The sequence below is a fragment of the Triplophysa rosa genome, linkage group LG14, assembly GCF_024868665.1.
Source record: "Triplophysa rosa linkage group LG14, Trosa_1v2, whole genome shotgun sequence".
Lineage (NCBI taxonomy): Eukaryota > Metazoa > Chordata > Actinopteri > Cypriniformes > Nemacheilidae > Triplophysa > Triplophysa rosa.
The window spans coordinates 20,348,560-20,369,732 of record NC_079903.1 but is presented as its reverse complement, the minus strand read 5'-3'; the positions used below and the strand labels follow the sequence as shown (position 1 = coordinate 20,369,732).

The 21,173-nt window shown below is 41.0% G+C and overlaps 1 protein-coding gene across 11 annotated transcripts in view; it reads left to right on the top strand.

Annotated features, from left to right (window-relative positions):
• The window catches only part of robo2 (roundabout, axon guidance receptor, homolog 2 (Drosophila)), a 363,309-nt gene that overhangs the window by 311,761 nt on the left and 30,375 nt on the right, over positions 1-21,173 (top strand). For all 11 annotated transcript variants that reach the window (XM_057350402.1, XM_057350407.1, XM_057350399.1 and 8 more), the window contains 11 exons: positions 2,932-3,068; positions 7,703-7,827; positions 9,035-9,206; positions 11,827-12,032; positions 13,765-13,846; positions 13,934-14,099; positions 14,232-14,398; positions 14,921-15,042; positions 16,437-16,668; positions 20,033-20,157; positions 20,312-20,483. In XM_057350402.1, coding sequence (XP_057206385.1) covers positions 2,932-3,068; positions 7,703-7,827; positions 9,035-9,206; positions 11,827-12,032; positions 13,765-13,846; positions 13,934-14,099; positions 14,232-14,398; positions 14,921-15,042; positions 16,437-16,668; positions 20,033-20,157; positions 20,312-20,483 — 1,706 coding nt within the window. The remainder of the gene's footprint in view (positions 1-2,931; positions 3,069-7,702; positions 7,828-9,034; positions 9,207-11,826; positions 12,033-13,764; positions 13,847-13,933; positions 14,100-14,231; positions 14,399-14,920; positions 15,043-16,436; positions 16,669-20,032; positions 20,158-20,311; positions 20,484-21,173) is intronic.

The following is a 21,173-nucleotide window of genomic DNA, read 5'->3' as shown; positions in this document are numbered from 1 at the left end:
CTCTCTCTCTCTCTCTCTCTCTCTCTCTCTCTCTCTCTCTCTCTCTCTCTCTCTCTCTCTCTCTCTCTCTGGACTGTATCGACTTTTTAGCATCTGCACTCTGTCAGATCTCTCAGTCAAAATCCTCCATTTTGATTTAAACGATAAAAGCAGTATTCACAAATCTGACTTTCACGTGAACCTGGACTTTGTGACCTTACACACATGATCAAAGCATGTGTAGCTGTGTGCTGTGACCAGCATGAAGTTAGTAGTCAACGTAATTGAATGCCATTTTTTGAAATGCTGTCCCAGTTCTGTCAAGAATGAGCCAAAACTGTCGGTCAAAACTGTGAAGGAATTTTTAGGTCATATTTTTTTCTCAAAATCAAGAGAAGATCAATAATTAGAATTAAATACACGAAGCCTGTTTAAAGGACCATTAAGATTCTTTGCATTGCAACATTATTTTCATGACAATTACGCAAACTCTGTTTCCTAAATCGCAGATGTCAACAGGAATGCAAATGCTTTAAAAAAGTAGGATTATTTATTTCACATTACAACAATAAAAAATTGTGGAAAATGTGCGCAAAAAATGTGCTTAATTGTCAAATAAATAATGTCACATATAATATATAAACAATATAAAATAAGTTATGTTATAACCAAACCAAATCTGACCCCCAGTTAACTTCCGGTTTGTGTTTAGCTAGTGTCTAATAAAATAACTATTTATATTTTATTTAATTTATGTTATAATTAGTTTGTATTATTATTGTACTGTATAATAAATACATTTTGTTATATGTTCATTTTATTAAAAAACAATTTGTTGAATGGGTCCTGTAGTTCGGTCGCATTTAAACAAACTGTATGGTACATTGATTGACATATAGCGGTTGAGCTGGGTATCGCAGTCTAAATTCAAATGATCGGAGAGACAAATTTGGCCCAGTAACGGTTCTCAGTTTCGTTTGATTGTTATCAGAAATAATCTACGGGCACTCTATTGTTTGTGAATGTGTACCGGAAGTTAAGTTGGGGTCACAAAAACATTAACATTTGTTTATGTTGTTAAGATGAAACCGCCTATGAATGATCATTATTTTCCTCTTGTTTTGTGATGAAAAGCAACTAATTCAAAGCTACTTATTAACAAAGCATTTATTTTAAGAAGAATATCAATTTGGGGATTTGATTGCATCCTTCCTCATACTGTTAAATAGCAGAGCAGATGTGAGAATGGTGATGATTATTTGGTAGTCAGTGTCAAGAATCAGCCTGTCTCTGAGCCCTGCTTTCTGCGGAAGGGCAGATCTGAGGTGACAGACAGCAGACAGTGTGTTGTCTAGCTGTCAGACGAATACTGCCATGACACAAGGCGCTCTCACACGCACACACACACATATACACACACACAAGAATTCCCAATTATAGCAGCATACTACAAAGACGACCAACCCGCAAGGCCTGTCAACTTCTCAACCTCACTTTCACCTCACACACACATACAGAGCTCATCACCTTTGGCTGTCAGTTTCCAGGACATACTCCTGAAGTACCTGGAGATGCCAGAGAGGTGCAGATCAATAAGGCTGGATCTCAAATCCCTATCTGCACAGTCTGACCTGGAAACGGCCTGCTTTTCTGATTAGCTCACAAATACGCCCACTTCCCTCTGTCTCACACACACACAAACACGCGCATCGGACGCCTCATAAATATTGAAAGCATCTGCGGTTCTGGTTGAAAGCTTCCTCGCTCTATATAGAGTGTGTGTCATTGTTGAATAATTGATCTTTCGCTGTCAGTAATGAAAAAATGCAATGTTTCTGTGTCTAAATATACTAGATTTTTCTCGTCCGGTAGTCTATATGACACACTGTCAGTTTAAATGGACTCACCTTAGCTACACATTTAGAGTGTAGCTGGTGGTAGTTAAGTAGATGTATATATTTGTATATATTATATATAATGCCATGTTCCTTGCTGAAAAAGATAATAGAGTCCTGCTCAAAACACAATAGAAACTGTAATAGATATACCCTGCTGAAAAGAACAATAGAACCCCAACAGAAACCATTACAGAAATTCTAATGGTTTACAATAAAATACCATTATGAACCATTAGCTTTTTCCATTAAAACCATTACAAAATGCCTTTTTGTAGTGTGTTTTGGGCATTATTCCAGTAGGATTTAACATCCCACCAATAGAATCCATCACATACCAGTAGAACCATTACAGTTTCCATTTAAACCAATACAAATCGCCTTTTTGTAGTGTGTTTTGGGCATTATTCCAATAGGATTTAACATCCCACCAATAGGATCCATCACACACCAGTAGACACCATTATATTTTACATTAAAACCAATACAAGTCCCATTATAACCATTTAAACCATTACAACTTCTTTAGTGGTTTCTATTGTTTTTTTCAGCAGGGACCTTGCTGATAAAAACAATAGAAACCATTAAAGAAGTTGTAATGGTTTTAAAGGGATTTGTATTGGTTTTAATGGAAACCATAATGGTGTCTACTGGTATGTGATGGATTCTATAGATGGGATATTAAATGCTACTGGAATAATGCCCAAAAAACACTACAAAAAGAAATTTGTAATGGTTTTAATGGAAAAAGCTGTTGGTTCATAATGGTATTTTAATGGAAACCATTAGAATTTCTGTGATGGTTTCTATGTTTTTTCAGCAGGGGTATTGTGTATTATATGATATTATTTAAGCGCATACTGCATGTTATTTATGTTACATAGCAGTGTTCATTTATTGTTTATCTTCTAAAGGAAGGATGACATTTTGATCTTTTATATTATTATTAAACAATAAAAAATGCAATAAAAAAGCATTAGGACGCTTAAGGATGAGATATGCTTAGAATATACAAATATGTAAACTAAATATGAACTTCCGTTTCTTTGTGTTTCAGGTACGATATTAAATACGATAAAGATGACTATGTGCTGAGGATAAAGAAGGCCACAGCGAGTGATGAAGGAACCTTCACCTGTATAGCGGAGAACCGAGTGGGCAAAACAGAGGCGTCCGCCACCCTCACGGTCAGAGGTCAGTCAACATCTGAGACCACCACACTGCTTAGATCTCCTATAGGGGGGTTTGGTTGTGGTTAGAAATGTAAACACCTGTCATCGGAATATTCAAGAAACTAATGCAATCCTTCTAATGTTGTTGTTCACATCATTGTTTTCTTCCTTCCAAAAATGTCTCCCATGTTTTATATCTCCAATTTAGATTTAGTAATGTTTCACTTATTTGTCCTTTAAAAACAAAACCAAACAGTGATTTTGTGCTGATCTGGGTTATTTGACTCTATTGTAAAGCCTTCCCTTTACTTGAAATCGATAGCGGTGTAATGTATTTGCTGTAGTCTTCCCAACTAAAAGACTGAGATAACCTCCTGATGTGCTGCAAATGAACTCCTGAAGTGTAATTTAGGTGTGGGGGGATCTTGCCCTTATTATTTACACCCCCTACAATGGAAGTTACCCCCCCCCCCCCACATACACACTATCTCCACCGTGGCTCCCGAGCCAAACCAGTGAAACCATTTCACAGTTTAGTGGTGCAGACCGACCTCGAAAAGCCCCACCTGGGTGGGCAAGGTTAATAAAAAACGTTTTTTCCCACCGTAATCTCACTCTCTCTCCCCTTCCACCTCTTCTCTATCTCCCTTCTCTCTTCACCACATTAAATCAAACTGCTTAGATGCTCGAGCAGGAGGGCTTTAGTACCTCACGGGGGGTTTGTGGCCTTCTAGAGGGGGCCAGAACTGTCGATGGGGACCGTCATCAATTTTCAGCCCTTTTGAAAGCTGGATTTACAGGGTGTGTGTGGAGATGGCGAGTGCTGGGATTTTACGTTACGGGAGAGAGATAGAGAAGAAGAAAACAGCACTCCAAATGTGAATGCTCCCTCTTAATGTCAATATAGCATCAACCCGCTTGACAGCTGCACTACTGCATTAAATATGAACTCTTCTTCTCTTTGTCAGCTTGTTTCTCTCTCTCTCTCTCTCTCTCTCTCTCTCTCTCTCTCTCTCTCTCTGTTGACCATTTCTTCTATATCGTCCACATTCTGTCTTGCTGGTTCAGCTTCCTCACAGGGAGATGTGTATCTAGACCTCATTAATGCAGGTGAAGCTGATCTCACAGCACAGTGCCTATTTGTTTCTCATGGACGAGCCCCCCATTTTAATGACTTCATATAAAAATGCTCCAGACAGGCTTGTTTTTTTACTCCGCTGTCCTGAAAATCATACACACGCAATGATACATTTTCCATTGTTTTGCCACCAGGTGGTGCTAGTCCAGATTAATGTTGTTTGGGACGGTGAAATTAAAATCAGTGAAAATAAAAATCACATCTCTGCTGTGGTATCGGTTTCCACCCCGGACACCGTGATGAAATGATGTGCCCACATTATCATTGTTCATTCTGAATTTGATTTGTTTGGTTCTTACTTCTTTTTCCTTGTTTTGTTCATCCTGTTTGTGTGTCTGTCTTTTCTTCATTTTTTGGTTACCTCACTCCACCCTTGTGTCTTCAGCTCGCCCTGTCGGTAAGTACCCATCACGATCACTCCTCCATAACGCACGTGATCCCCCTTTCTCTCTCTCTCTCTCTCTCTGATCCTGCAACACATGCACACACGCTGCTGCAGCTCAAGTCTTGAACTAACCCTGTTTTAATAACAGCTTCAGTTTTGTCCTTCCTATCTTGACGTAGCTCTTAACTAAGATAACATTAGGTTCGTTTTTTATCCCTTACTAACATGTGGATGAGCTAGTTTTAAAGAGATCCTTAAAGGGACGGTTCGACGTAGAATGCAAATTCTGTCATCTTGTCATTTCAAATCTGTAAGGCTTTCTTTTTTTCGCAGAACACAAAGAAAGATCATTTGAAGAACATTGGGAACTGAACAATGGCGGTACCCGCTCACTTCTATTGTTTGGACACAAAACCAATGCAAGTCAATGGGTACCGCCGTTGTTCGGTAACCAACATTCTTAAAAATATCTTCTTTTGTGTTCTGCTGAAGAAATAAATTCATACAGGTTTGAATTGACAAGAGGGTGAGTAAATGATGACAGAATTTTCATTTTAGGGTGAACTTTCCCTTTAACAGGTGTGTGTTCTTATTTGTTGAATGGATAAAATAGATCTTCTTAACACAGAGCCATCTGTACAGCCCAAAAATTAGCAACAGTGAGAATTTAAGATTCCATTTTTTATATATTTTGGTTAGTCGGTGTGTTTATTTGTTCCGAGAGGGTCTTTAGTAATCTCAGTTTTCTTTTGTCTACGTGTGAATATGTGTGAATTCCTGTTCCGTGTGTGTTCACGTCTAGTTCTCAAAAGTCTGTTTAGTCTTACCAGCACAGGACAGATGTGATCCATCATGAATTAAATATGCAAACAGATGAACCATTCGGTTCTTATAGAGCTGTATTCTCCCACCAGTTTCACAATGAAAGTGCAAAGTGTGTGCGTATTAACACAGGGTTTTTCAAGCTTAATAATGCAAGGGACTCTCTAAATTGGTGAATCTTTTTTTAAGGACCCCCTTCCTAAAATACATATCCATCTATATTTACTGTATATTTTATTGTTTAAAAATGCTGACATATTAACACAATAATTAATTTGCTAAAATAAGCGTAGGCTAATGTTGGATGTATAAATCTAAACAGAAATCATTTTTCTTTTGTCATTTTCATTACATCTTTGCTTGAAATAAAGGAAACTGTAATGAGAAAAACTCACTTTTAAGATAAAAAATAAACGGAAAGTGGAAAGTATGCATGTAGCAAAAAAGAAGAAACAAACACTTCAAAATTAATATGAAACTTCAGTAGACTTTTACGTTTTTTGCATTGTCATTTTATTAGTCTGAGTTTTTCTGGGGACCCCCTAGAACCTTCTGGAGGCCCCCCTGGGGATCCCCCAACCCCAGTTTGAAAACCCCTGTGTTAACACACATGCGCGCATAAAAACTCAGAGAATACACCAAGGATACAAAGAAACCTTTGTTCTTCTTTATAGACTCTTGTGGGACATATAAGTTTGGGCATGTGTGTGTTCCTCTACTGGACGATGATGTTGCACTTCCAACTCTTTAAACATTCACTGTGAGTGAGTGGCGTGTGTAAACGTCCATCTTTTGTGCCCACTTGCCCTGGTGCAGAAAAGCTCCAAAGCAGAACGAAACGGGGCCAAACTGTGATTTAAAGCTTTTGTGTGATGCCCAAACCCGCAGAAGTGCCCAGATTGGGACGGCTGTAAATCTGCCACCATCTGTAACGTGGCCGAATGTGTCAGACTTAGTCAAGAACTGCCTCACAAAAGCGGGATCAGCCACATAAATCGCAAACACTTGCCGACTTTTCATTTGCCAGCTGCACGGACAGTAGAGAGGCTCATTTAGGGATCAAAATGGAGGGAAGAGTGGTTTTTTTGTGTGTTTGACCCTTTTGTTTCTGTATAAAGGCGTGTCATGAATAGCGGTTCCCCGCTAAGAGAACTCACTGCTGAAGTCTTGAATCTAGATTTATTACACAGCCGTCAGCATAAAACTAACACACAGCGTTATGTTCCATTTTCACGGTAGTTGATGTTCTTGCTCTGAAATCTTGACTAACTGTGAACCTCAAGATGGAGAGAGATACATTTTTTAACGTTAGTATGTTCTGTGTAGGTTTTTTTGGGGTTGAAATGATTGATTGTAGGTTCGGATTTCGGAGTTTCTGGCGGCAAATCTATCTTTTATTTAGGTCAGCTAAAACATTTATTTCACGGCCGAGACCTCTGCTTCATCTTTGAAACCCACCAACTGTAAAGCCCCGGTGTTCGACAACAGCGTTTTATCTCGCAAGCGCCAGCTGTCATTTTTTGCCTTTCAAGACTCAAAGCAACTTTTTCTTAAGTAGACTTGTGCCCTAACCTTCTCATTAAGTAGAAAGTAGTTGTGACTCAGTGTCACGGGGAAAGTTTGGTGCCGTCTTCCAGAATTGTGATGTCATTTTAAGGTCATCCTGGATGGGAAGATGGTACTTTTTAATTGGTTTATTTGAATTCGCTGTGCAGGAACGTTGGCCGGGTTTCCGTGCCGGGTGAGTTGAGAGGTTAAAAATACAAATCTCGTTCGGTGAGAACTTGGCCCGAGTCGGCACATTTAATACAGAATGACGACCATTAAAATGCAAGCATCTCCAGCTTGTGGCCTTTGGTTGTTGCTACGTTTACAATGCGATAATGATGTTAAATAGTGAGTTGTGGTAGTTCAGCAGGGACAGGTTGAAAAATCCACATTTCGCGTCTCCTCTAAGTGTGTCCCAACTGGAATGACCCTCCCTTCCCTCCAATGTCGTGACCGCAGCACGGCCGTGCCCGAAATCTGCCCGTCATTCATTCAGTTCCGCCCATCATGGCCCCGTCTGGATGAATGGCTCCCTGTTGTTGCTGTTCGTGTCCCCTCACTGTTTGTGGTCAAAGCAAACAGAGATTGTGAACCCGAGATTGTCGGATGCTGTCGGAAACAGGCTGATGCATGGAAGTGTGACTCAGTGACCCCGGCAGTCGATGCCTGCGGATGCCTGACGTTCCACCGATTGGTGTGCATTGCGTGTTGGTTTGCCCGTTGATGTGATTTATAACGTTTGTGTCTCCGGTTCTTGATCCAGCCCCACCCCAGTTTGTGGTCAGGCCACGGGACCAGATCGTGGCACAGGGGCGCACGTCCACTTTCCCATGTGAGACCAAAGGGAACCCGCAGCCGGCCGTCTTCTGGCAAAAAGAGGGGAGTCAGGTAAGAAACTCGCTATTTTTGACGGGAAGCAACACCACATCACACAGACGTTTGAAGATGTGTATGATGGAAATGATTGTATTCAACGTACAAGAAATATGTATGATTTGTAGTTCCCAACCATGAGAGTGCTTTAATACTTTCTGTAGTACATTATTTAAGCATCTCTCCAATGTGTGTGTAATGACCATACAATTTTAATGAGCTCATATTAATTAGGCAATTTATGTATGTTGAACATTCATTTGTCACATTGCTTGACTACTTAAATGAACTGTAAGTAGCTAAAAAGTGATTAAATAAAAATTAAAATAAAAAAATATATATATATATCAAAATAAAATCTCTCTTGTGATGGTGGTGTTGAAATACACATTTCACAGCTAATATGAACGCAATACGGATCTCACTCTAGAGCCTTTTCCCCCCCCGTTCTCTCTTAAGTGAGATATGAAGGTATTTGTTGAAAGGCAAAATGAAAGCAGTTATTGAGTCATTAGCGCAGACAGAAGCCTCTCAGTCACACTCGAGGATAATGGACCCGGCATCCATCATGTGTGAGAGGCTAATTAAAAGAAAAAGAGCCAGAGAAAGAAAGAGAAAAATATCATTTGGAGTATAATTTGAAGCATTAAAGTCATTACGTGTAATTGAATTCGCCTAATGCCTTTGGTTTTTTTGCCGGTCAGCTATGAGGATTTGGAAATGAAAAGAAAGAGTGAGAAAATGAAAGGAAGGGTCGGAGAGACCTCAAGGATATAAAACCCAGGGTAAATGTTGAGGGCGGCCATTAATGAACCCGGCGCGTTATCTCGCGTAATTAGCGAAAGCCACCGCTGGTGGTGCATGAGCGCTGAATCACCTTGCCACCTCCTTTCCACCAACAGATTTCATTTCCAACCCCGTCAGATGAAGTGAGTAAACAACGATGCCCGGAGCAATTACCAGAGTCGTTTAGACACAATGGATGCTTACACACAGTGTACTGGTTAGAAAGCGCTTTATCCCGAGCAATTTTGCATATTAAAGTCGAGCTTTTGGAAGACGTTGACAACACTTTAATCATTTTCCTTATCTAATGTAAGAATGCCATCCCCGGAGTGCGTCTATTCAAAGAGACGACTGCTCCGTATGAACAATTCCAGTAACCAATTTCCTCAGAAACGATAATCTTCGCACTTTTCTCTTTTCTTCTCCGTTTGTGCAGAACCTTCTGTTTCCGAATCAACCTCAGCAGCCCAACAGCCGTTTTTCAGTGTCGCCCGGTGGAGATCTGACCATCACGGCTGTCCAGCGGAGCGACGCCGGGTACTATATCTGCCAGGCCCTGACGGTGGCGGGCAGCATTCTGGCCAAAGCCCAACTTGAGGTCACAGACGGTACGCGCTGGGGTGGATCGGGGCATAGCGTGGCTTTGAATGCCGTTTCAACATTTTCTTTTAGACTTTTTGATGGGCAGATCCACAGGCAACTAGTTTTGATTGTTTCAAAGTGTTTCTGGTGAAAGTCAGTTTTGGATTACTAATTATCTCTGAAGCAAAAAAACATTTTTAAAATCTTAACATTTTGATTGAGAATTTTAAACCTGTAACTTAATGCATTCCCTCAGTAACAGATTTTTAACTAAACAAGTTACAGATTTCAGCTTTAAATTATCGTTTTGAACTGCCTTTGATAAAGCCTCTCTCTCTCTCTCTACCACTCTTTAATTTTCTCACATTCATATGTAAATCTGCACTTTTTACCCCCCGCACATCCGAAGGCCTCGGTATCGCCGCACAAAACTGGCAGTAAGATAAATGTCATAGAGAAAGACTTCTGCCGCCTCTGGATTCACATTAAGAGCTGAATTGGAATGTGGCCTTGAGTCTCCGCTACATTCATTCCACCTCGCTGTGTGTAATGAAAAGCCCCACGACCCTGAATTCTGTACACGTTTAAACATTACAGGAGCCGTCTTTGTGAACGCCTCCTGACAGCCGGAAAACTTCATTTCAACTTGAGAAGGGAGTGAAAAACAAGCGTCCTTGAGAACTTCAGATGCCGATGTCTTGGGCAACGTTAGTGTGTTTAAGGGTTGTGTAAGAGTTCTGATAAAGAAAAAAGTTACCAGTGAACTTTTAAACGACATCTAGAGAAATCTCTTTTTTTCAAGGTGACAGCTGTTGCGCTTTACGTATGAAAGATTAAATCTCGCACTAGAAACTGCGTTTGTCCGCTGCAAATAAGTGAGTACGGGCGAGACGTTGTGAAGGATGATGTGAAAGAGAGCAGAAAGGAAAGAGGTCACGGCCACACCTGTGCTGCGGGAAGTCTTTGATTTAGTGGCTGTTAAGGTGGCAGAGATATCTGAACGGGTTCAAGGAGAGATCTGATGAAAAATGTCTGATGTTAGACCGAGGCCTTCATGCCTCCCCTTCCCGTGATGAGCAGCATCCGTCATGCCAGTCTGACGCACACATATCACATCATAAAATCTTATAATACGCACACACACAAACGTGAGTCTTTGAAAGGCGTTTGTGTTTGGAGAGTTTCCTCAGCGTTCTCCCTCAACCTGTGAAAAATATGAACGTGTCTTATCAGCAGGGAGTTGATCTGAACAAATGCATCCCGGTCAAGTTCAAACGCAACCGAGCAAATGTTAAAGACTCATCCTGCACAGAGGATGCCATTTCTAATCCAAATACAGCCATTATGCTCCATCAGTCTCCATCTATCTACGCGTGCATCTCTGGGGTTTACCGGTGGTCTGATGGATGCCCCTGCAAAACACTCTGGGATTTAACCTCGGCGCTGGGTAATCCTCGGTGATGAATTAGGATGGCGTCACTTCGGCCCTGAACCTAAATGAGCCATTCCGATAGAGATTTGGACAGTATAAATATCATCCTTTATTCAGCATGAGACAAAAACTAACACGAGAGAGAAGGGAAACTGTGTTTAAGGGTTAGATGTGCACCCACAGGGTTTTTCTCATTAATTCACACCTGCTAATGAATGTGTCCTCAGAGGGCCGGAGAGACGCGACACATGTTGTTATTGTTAGATTATTAGGCGGAGAAACAAATGGTTGTTGGTTCTTCAGGGATGTTTGGTTCCCACTCCTACGTCCATATTTATGTCCATTTCATACTGTTTTACTCAATTTCCACCACAATAACACTTCTATTTGGCAGGCTTTTATCCAAAGGGACATTGTTTGCATTGCTAATGCTTGAGCTAAAGGAACCCAGAATAAGCACAGCAAAACATCAAGCAGATCTTGTGTGGTCTTACGTAACAAAACGTGAATTACATACATCTAAACTCGATCCTTGAATTCAATTCAAAATGAAATTATCCATGTGCCGTACGATGGAGGTTTCGTGTTTTCCGAGGCGATTTACCAGGCTGTCTCGACCCTCTCCACGGAGACGTTCTCGTGACCAGCATGAGATGTTTCCCCCCTCTCCACGGAGACGTTCTCGTGACCAGCATGAGATGTTTCCCCCCTCTCCACAGAGACGTTCTCGTGACCAGCATGAGATGTTTCCCCCGACCGCACTCGCTCCGATAGTCGGATGTATAGTGAGTTTTACTCAGGCTTTGGTTCCTAAATGACGGATCCCAGGCACTGACTGGAAACTACAAAACCACCTCACTGCCACATCAGTGGACTAAAATCCAACACTCAGCATTTCCTCCCACTTTTCCCATGAATGCTTGGGGGGTAGACGTTGCCCTGCGGTGCGACCACAAAATGCGCATTTAACCCCGTTACGTCCAGGAATAGGGCAATCGTGGCTACATCCTGTTTCCTGCGGCACGCGGCATACCGCCATCGTGTTAATGTTTCCAGTCACCTTTAATGGTGAACGTATACGATAAACGGATGGTATAATAAAGCAATTCTGATAGTAAAACTTCAGTGAATTTGTGGGCTGAAAGATGACATGAATTGCTGCAATGTGACATTTTAATCTTTAATTCATTTTCCCTTCTTTCTCTCTCTTTCAGTGTTAACGGATCGCCCTCCGCCCATCATCCGTCAGGGTCCAGCCAACCAGACGCTGGGCGTGGACAGCGTGGCTCTTCTGAAGTGCCACGCATCTGGAGAACCCGTCCCAACCATCAGCTGGCTGAAGGACGGCGTCAGTCTGCTGGGGAAAGACCCTCGCATGTCCTTGCAGGACGCCGGCAGCCTGCAGATCAAGGGTTTACGGGTGAGCCTAAACATGTTTTATTTTTCTCTAATGGATATAAATCGTAGGTACAGGAAAGACTTTTAATTTGAAATTTTGTCACTTCCATGGGCATGTCACATGGGCGTAGGTGGGTATTTACCTGATGTTTTTTGTGTATGGGCATGGAGATAAGGGGTTAAGTAGTCAGAATGCTTGTACTTTTATTCTGTTTGTTTCATTTGATATTACCTTGTTTTCGTCCTGTACAATCTTTGTTTCAATTATGTTTAAGGGATAGTTTACCCAAAAATAAAAGTCCTGTCATCATTTACATCATTCACTCTTTTGTCATTTCAAACCTGTGTGACTTTCTTTCTTCCTCAGAACGCAAAAGAAGATATTTTGAAAAATGTTGTTAACTGGACCCCATTCACTTGCATTGGTTTTGTGTCCATACATTAGAAGTGAATGGGGGCCAGTGATGTTTTCTTCAAAATATCTTCTTTTGTGCTCTGCGGAAAAAAGAAAGTCATAAAGGTTTGAAATGACAAGAGGGTAAGTAAATGATGACAGAATTTTCATTTTAATGAAACATTGGTCAAAGTTATTAATAAAACATAATAATACCAATACAAAATAACACAAAGCAATATAATAAAATATGAATTCATAAAAGTTTGTATAGAAATGTGTCAAGAACTGATAAAAAATGCACACCTCAACTGACTGAAAATCAAACATTTTCAAGTGGTCCAGCTGCCTGTTGAAAAACTAGTATTAAAAATCTATATATTTGTTTTATTTGAAAAATAAACTTCTCTAAAATGTAGACCTTTACCAAATCTGACAAATATACAATAATACAACAGTCAAGATGAAAGATTTTGTACTAATTTAAAATATGACCTTTTTCCAATATCAGCCGAACATTTTCTCTTTGAATTTGTTTTATTGATCGTTTGTTGTTTGATAATTACAGGACATACAGTATTTTACATCCCTACCATACAGCACAAGCTCCAGATGTGTATCTGACTTTGTGTGTTTCTGTGCGTGACTACTGGCTGTCAAAAACCGTCTTCTTCTAAGTGTGATGTATAAGCTTAGCAGAATTCAATCAGATATCGGTAAGACATAACAGAGATGGGCACAGGGAATCATATTGCATTATAGGGATGAATGGGAAATATTGATTTTGGTAAATTGTTTGATACTATCACTTAGGGATACGACAGCTCTCCCAAGAATCATTTATAGAAGCCTGGACCGGCTCCAGCAACACACACATGCTGTATGCACACACAGACACACATATACAAACACACTTTTGAGGCCATATTAAATTTAAAGTCCCCAAGCCCACCCCCCGTCAGCTCAGAATGGAATAGCCATTATGTATGACAAGGCTGCCCACCTCTGACATTTTATCTAATAAATGGAGGCAAGACGCTTTGATGAAAAGCAACAAAAAAACAGAGGCAAGGTCCCGGAAAGGCAGAGAGAGGGGTGACGTACGCCAGCTGTCAACAGTCCAGGGGGTTTCAGCGACCGGCCCTTTAAATGAATTAGTCTGCCTCTCGTTGCGGTTAGAAGGGTGGTTTGCGAATTTGCCAGCAGGGATAAAAGCTGGATGAAGGGTGACGAAAATAGAATATATCCACCATATTAGTGTCAGCACTCAAGCCAAACTGGACATGCTCGCTCTCTCTATCTCACTTAGATCAGAGCTTGAGCTTCAAGATTTCAAGATGTGCTTTTGTTTTTATTTCAGCTCTCTGATTCTGGTATCTACACCTGCGTGGCCGCAAGTTCCAGCGGAGAAACTTCATGGAGCTCCTTCTTGGAAGTCAAGGGTACTTTGCGGTTTTCCAAATGACCAACAGTTATTTTCTCCTCCCGATGTTCTTCTTTCCTATCGACTGTCTTTCTTTTCCCATCAGAGTCTGGCGCTCTTCTTGTAGTCAAAAACAGAGATGAGAGCGAGCTGCCAGGTCCACCGTCCAAACCTCAGGTCACAGATGTCACTAAAAACAGCGTGTCGTTGTCCTGGCAACCTGGCCTTTCTGGGGCGTCGCCCATCTCGTCATATGTCATCGAAGCTTTCAGGTATGAATGATTTAATAGCCAATTTAGATTCAGTAGAGCGCTTTTTTGCACGATGCATGTTGTTTTAAAGCAGCTTAACAAAATCATGAACTCAAATGAGTGGAATGACATCGCTTCCTCCTCCTCATGCAGCCAATCGGTGAGCAACAGCTGGCAGACTGTCGCCGATCATGTGAAAACAACGCAGTACACCATAAAAGGTCTCCGACCCAACACTATCTACCTGTTCATGGTGCGAGCGTTGAACGCCCAAGGCCTGAGTGACCCCAGCCCAATGTCTGAACCTGTTCGGACACAAGGTAACAAATATTATAACTACACTTCTTTATGACTTCCTAAGTTACTTCCAAACCTCAAATCTATGTGGTCCATGTCAACATGAGTGGCGTCCACATGTAGTGTATAACAGACATGGAGAAAGAAACTAAGCCTGGATACTACGCAAACTAACAGTCTCTGAAGCTTATTAGTTCCATGGATGGAGGATAATGTAGAACAAACATCTACTTTTGCCTTGTATAATTGAGTTAGTGCCCTGCCTGGTACCTTAATGATCATTACGGGGGGAAAGACTGGAAAAAGATTCGATTAAGGTGCCACAGAGTCTCCGTATGTTCATTAGGGGTGACTGATTCTGGGACCTTGAGCGGTAACCTCACCGTTTGTTTGTGAAGCTGTTTTTTTGCTCAATGGGAATGACTTCTCATCCATCTTTTAGGGGATTCAATTGTATTTAAGGGATTACGTTGTACCGGTCAGCAATTTAGCAATTTCGGTGTGCTGTATAATTTAACGGCATTGCCTTTTTTGTCTCTTTACAGATATAAGTCCTCCAGCGCAAGGTGTGGATCACAGACAGGTGCAGAAGGAGCTCGGTGAGGTTATCGTGAGACTACACAACCCCGTGGTCCTCAGTCCCACCACCATACAGGTCACGTGGACGGTAAGATGCTCTGCGATTGGACAGAGGTTGTAGAGTGAGTTCTTGGTTGTTGTTTCCAATTCCCACAGCAGTTTTCCAACATTCATATAAAGATTCAAAAAGTGTTTATTGTTTGTTGAATTGCATTAAAATGAAGATTTACAGCTCGGGCTGTGTCACATTAGTTTCTAAGCGCCCTCCTGCGGTATATTAACGATTGCCATCAAGCATCATTACAGAGACCAATGTAAGCGTCTGTCTGTTCGGCCTAAATGGGGATAGACTGTTTCAGAGGTATTTTTCGCCTATGAATAATCCATAAATCATCAACCTACGCAGCCCCCGGATACAGCAGCACTCTGTCTGTAAACATAGATGGGTGTCAGGAAAGCTTTTACGATCTTGAATCGTTCAATTAATGAAAGTTAAAAACCGTAGGAAGGAATTGAAGCCCATTGGGCAGATTTATCCACGTGCGGGGAGTAAAAGCAGATGTTTAATGTCTCGCTGCGCTGTTGGGGAAACATTCATGTGAGTTATGCCTGCTTTTGTTTCGCGGTAAATACAACTTTTATTAAAAAACAAGAAAGTAATAAAGGGACTTGTTTACTTTTTTATAAATTGTTTGTTGTGTCGATTCTTTTTAGCTTTGTGGTGACACACTGGAAAAAAATGAACTTCTTGAATTAAGTACTTAATAGAGTAAAGTTTACAATATGTTTCATACCCCATTGGCAGATTATTTTCGTTTTAAAGCGTTAACTGATTAAAACTTGTGTCTAATTTTTTTACGATTAATGGCGATTATTAGCATCCGTAATGAAAGCTTATGTTTACATAATATGTCTACGTACTGCGCATATTAATTTTGTATTTAGAAACACAAAAAACATACACGTACATGTGTAGGTATTTAGAAAATATTTAGATGTATTTATTTATATTTACCAATAATTGAAATGATAAAAATGATCCAATTATTGGTTTTTATATTTTTCTTAAATATATGCATGTATGTGTATGTTTTTATTACTACAAAATTAATACGCAGAGTACACAGACATTATGTATACACAAACTTTTATTCTGGATGCGATTAATCGCGATTAATTGTTTGGCAGCCCAATAATTTTTAGATATTTGTATGGAAAAATAAGACAAAATTCATTTTTGTTAATATTTAGGTTAAAAAGTATGGAGTATAAATGAAGTATATATTATTTTTAAGTTATTATCTAAGGAATTTTTGCTAGTTAGCAATGAGGATATTAGCACACCCAATGCCATTTTGGCAACCATAACCTAAAACCCAAGAAGAGCATTTCCTCGCTAATACATTCTTCATCTCTTCCAATCTCTCTCATTTTGAGTCTTCTTTGCTCTCCTTTAAATGTTATATTCTGTGTCCCCCGCAGGTGGACCGCCAGTCTCAGTTCATCCAGGGCTACAGAGTTTTGTACAGGCAGATGTCAGGCCTGCCCTCCCCCGGGTCGTGGCAGAGCCAGGATGTGAAGATTCCCTCGGAGAGGAGCATGGTGCTCTCAGCTCTGAAGAAAGGCATCGTGTACGAGATCAAAGTCCGGCCTTACTTTAACGAGTTCCAGGGCATGGACAGCGAGTCCCGCACAGCCAGAACAACGGAGGAAGGTACGCAGCTTGGCTTCTTTGAAGAGCTACAGGAAATCTGTGATGATGTTTTTGACATCTCATGATTGACAGGAATGAATACGGGAGTTGAGAGGTTGAATCTCTTAATGGTATTTTTGTTCTTGGGCAGCAATTTTGGGGTAGTGATACATAATTCTCCCTTAAGCCAATGTCATTACAAATACCGTAGTATGCAATACTTACCTTGCTTTCCACAGCATCACAGCCTCCAGCTTGTCTCTAAATCTGACAGGACTCATGGGAAATATGCAATTATTTTGACACAGGCATTGACCTTTTCTATGTCGTGGGTATCGTGTGTGGCTGATAAGACCCTAAATAAGCATGATTTGCAAATTTGTTCCTCCTGTTAGCCTCGGCTAATAAAATATCAAAAACACATCTTTTGTCCTTCCAAAATGAATCATTGGACATATTTATATAGCGTGACTCTGTTACTCAAATTTGAGACGTAAACAACATCCAGGATTCACGGCAGTGCCTGGGTCTAAATGATGGTCACACATAAATCGTGTAAAAAAAGTATTTTTTGAGACATTTTAGCAGCATATGGAGATCTCGAGACATGCATTCTCACACACACACAAGCACAGAAGGTTTGCTGATTAAAGTCTGAGCTCAATGACAGACTCATTTGTTACCCCGAGTGTCCGCAGAGAGCCGTATCTCCTCCACACAGCGCCTGCTCTGTCTCCTGGAGCTCACCGCCATCACACCTTACACCTGCATGTCATCGCCATTACCGGAGCAAGACCAAACATCAGGTCCCCTGGTGAAAGAGAGACACGGGGCCCGCGAGCTGAGATGGACCCCTTTTGTTTCTTGTTTTCCTCGGTGTATCGCTCGAAAGTGTTTGTCATGAGAACGGGATGATTTATTGACCATTGTCTTATTAGACAATTATAGCTTCCCTCTGGATCTCGCTCTTTCCGTGGGCTTTTCCCACGTTGTCTTTCGCAGGGAAGTAAAAGTGCCTTCGCTTTCATTTAGACCTTCTGCTGAAGTGACAAATTTTGCAGGCTGACATGATTTTTTCTTTTAAAGTAAAACTACGGTAAATTGGTAACAGACACCACTGTGATCAAAAGACATTAAGCAAAGTGATGAGGAGATTTTGAGAGAGAGCCCATATTTGGATGCAGGCTGTGACTTGTTTTATTAAAAATAAAAATCAGTTTTTGGCGTCATTTGACTTTACCCCACTTAAAAAAACATAAAGTAACCTGCAATTTTATGTTTCAAACAGAGATGGCGATATAGAGGCGAAATGCTTTATATTGTTTTACAGTAGCAGCGATCTTTGTTTTTATTGCGATTAGCAGTACATTTTGGTTAAAGAGTTCATCCGTTTTGTCGTCATGTTTCTATAAAAACATTTTTTATTATTTCTATAATTTGTATTACTATAGTAGTATTATAGTAGTTGTATTAAAACTCCAGGTTGAAAAGGTGAAACAGGCTCTTTCAGAAAACATACTCGGTGATGTTAATCCATTTTCTAGTTAATAATCGGCTTCTCAATGGAAATCTTTTCCCAAGGGTCATTATCGCACAATGATCGGTGACGTGCTAAAGCAACCTCACATTTCTGCACATTCAGTACTCGCGGCTGGCCCAGGGTCTCAATATTAGCTCACTTCAGTGCTTTTTCCCTCCAGACTACAGTAACTGCAGTGAAACAGAGGTCACATCCTCACTAGCCATACATCACGCCGCTAATAGCGCTATTAGCATCGCCCGCGCCGTTGCTCGCCATATGAGAAATATGTATTGTTTGGCTCAAACGTGCATAACGATGAGCCTCCAAATGATTTGCGGCATTAACTTTGAATGACATTGGCTGCATTGTTATGGGAGGGATTTTGTCACCTGCGACGTGCTGAGTTAACTCCGCGCGCATTAGCCAGATTGAATCGCGCCGGCCGCTCTTTTATTTTCCCTCGGCTGCAGATGTTTGATGAAGGCAAGCTGCCGCTCTTCCCATCCGGCCGTTCGGGGGTTAAATCGTGCCGCCCCGTGCGAGGAGATGAGTGCGGCTTTGGGATATATGCCATTTACTTTGGGGTCAGAGGGTGGAGAAAGAAAAGAGAGAGCGAGCGAGCGGGAGTTTATCGTAATTGAGCTGTCAGTATTCTGCTGTGTCGCTGCACCTCGGTTCGCCACCGAAAAACCGTTAAAAAACAATGTTATTTTTCATGACAGCTCGCTGTTATTTATTTCATTCCCTTGCTGGTGTGTCTGTCAGAGGGGCTCTGATGGGGTTAATAAAAAGAGACCCGGGGTCCCGTCGCACAGACAAAACAGGGTCTTCGATTCGCAACTGGCTTCTTCCGATCAATACATGGCTGTCGATTTGTTTGCCCTGTGCTTTATGCTTTACCCCATCTAATCCATTTCTCGAAAAATATCTGTTCTTCACATTCTTCAAATCATTCCTTCAAGCTCGACAATCCACCCGTCTGTCAGAGCGGTTTGCTAAGAGAGCCGGATAGTTGCTGTGGCTGACTCTCATTGTCTCTCAGTTAATGTATTTTTCAGTAAATCCCTTCTTTCAGGGCCGAGATATAAAATCGTAGTGAAATGTGATGGACCGACAGTGGCAGGCTAAAGAAAATCCCCATCTAATGAACTTGTGCACTCGTGAGCACCTGACTTACATCCCTAAAGCTCAACACACACACACATCGACCGCTTACTGTAACACAGTGACATACAACAGATTCTTTCAGAAGAAACGGAATGGGTGTTGAGTGATGCACACCTGGAGGAAAATGTTTTCGCTTTCACAGTTTAGGAGATTTCTCAGTTGTGTCTCATTTATGTCTCAGAGGATGCATCTAAACTTGTTTAGGAGAAATCAAAATGAAAGCAAATGCAAAACATTGTTAAACACATGAAGAATATGGAGGTGTAAAATGAAAGTAAATTGTAGAGGTGAAATAATTGATAATAATAATCATCTGAATTTGGGTAAATTTGAGACATGTTTGACTTCATATCGAGATCTTCAATAATATAGAATTTTGATTTGCCAGATCTCTTGTGAGATTCTAATAGAGACATTTGTGAGATTTATGGGCCTTTTTCTTAGGAGAAATATTTGAGACGCACATTTTCATTTGCTCTCGGTTTAATCTCATTTCATCTCATTATTGTTGAGGAGAAAAAATTGAGATATTAAATAGACTTTAAAGCTTTTTTAGTGCTTTAAAGCACTAGTGAAAACTGCTTAATGTGGTATGTGGTAACACGTATGTTACTTCTCGCTTAGTAAATCTCTCTCTCTCTCTCTCTCTCTCTCTCTCTCTCTCTCTCTCTCTCTCTCTCTCTCTCTCTCTCTCAGCACCCAGCGCTCCACCTCAGCAGGTGACTGTTCTCACAGTGGGCAATCAGAACAGCACATCCATCAGTATCTCATGGGACCCTCCTCCAGCAGACTTTCAAAATGGCATCGTCCAGGAGTATAAGGTGACCCTCCCAATTTTCCTTTTTCCGCACAATTTACACTAAAAATCTGTTTGCTCGTGCTTCATGGAGGAGACCACATGATTGAAAATTTGACAATTATCTTCTAGACACTAGCATGGCTTATTTCATCTCACTTAAGAATATTCTCTTTCAGATCTGGTGTTTGGGGAATGAAACCCGTTTCCATGTCAATAAAACGGTGGACGCTGCCATCCGTTCGGTTGTGGTGGGGGGTCTTCAGGCAGGGGTCCTGTATCGGGTGGAGGTGGCCGCCAGCACCAGCGCTGGGGTGGGGGTGAAGAGCGAACCCCAACCCATCATCATTGGTATCAATAACCTTTTCTCTGTTTGGCATTTATAGATGATGCTCAGAAATGTCTTTATGGTTTGACTGTTCATTGGATTGAGACTGCGGGCATCAGAAACTAAATTAAATCTCGAAGTCAGAGCGGCAGGGGTTTTTTGTGCCATGTCTTGGTTGTTTTAAGTGAGTAATGTGGATTGTGGTGGGTTGTGACTGGTTTGACCCGTAAGTGATGATTTGGCCAGAGATATGCCCTTATTCCCAAATGTCAAACTCACTATCTATCTTCACACACAGCCAGAGGCTGATAGACTATAAATCACCACTGTGACTTGTGCGTGTGTGTGTGTGTCCTACCATCTTTTGAACTAAAAGCGGGTGGATCTAAAGGGATAGTTTCGCTTGTCATTCCAAACCAGTACGACTTTCTTAAATGCTTATGAGATATAATGAAGAACGTTGGTAACCAAACAATTCTCGAACCCATTGATTCCATTGTATGGACACTAAACCACAGAGACATTTCTCAAAAAATCTTCTAGAAAAGAAAGAGTCGTACAGAGATTGTGAACAACATCAGGGTGAAACAATGGTGAACTGTCCCTTTAAATGGACCTTGTTTACTTTATTCAGAAATACCCCTGCTCTTGTGCACAACTCATCAGTGCAAGTTGTTATAAAGAAAAAGATTTATTTCATTCCAATTTCATTC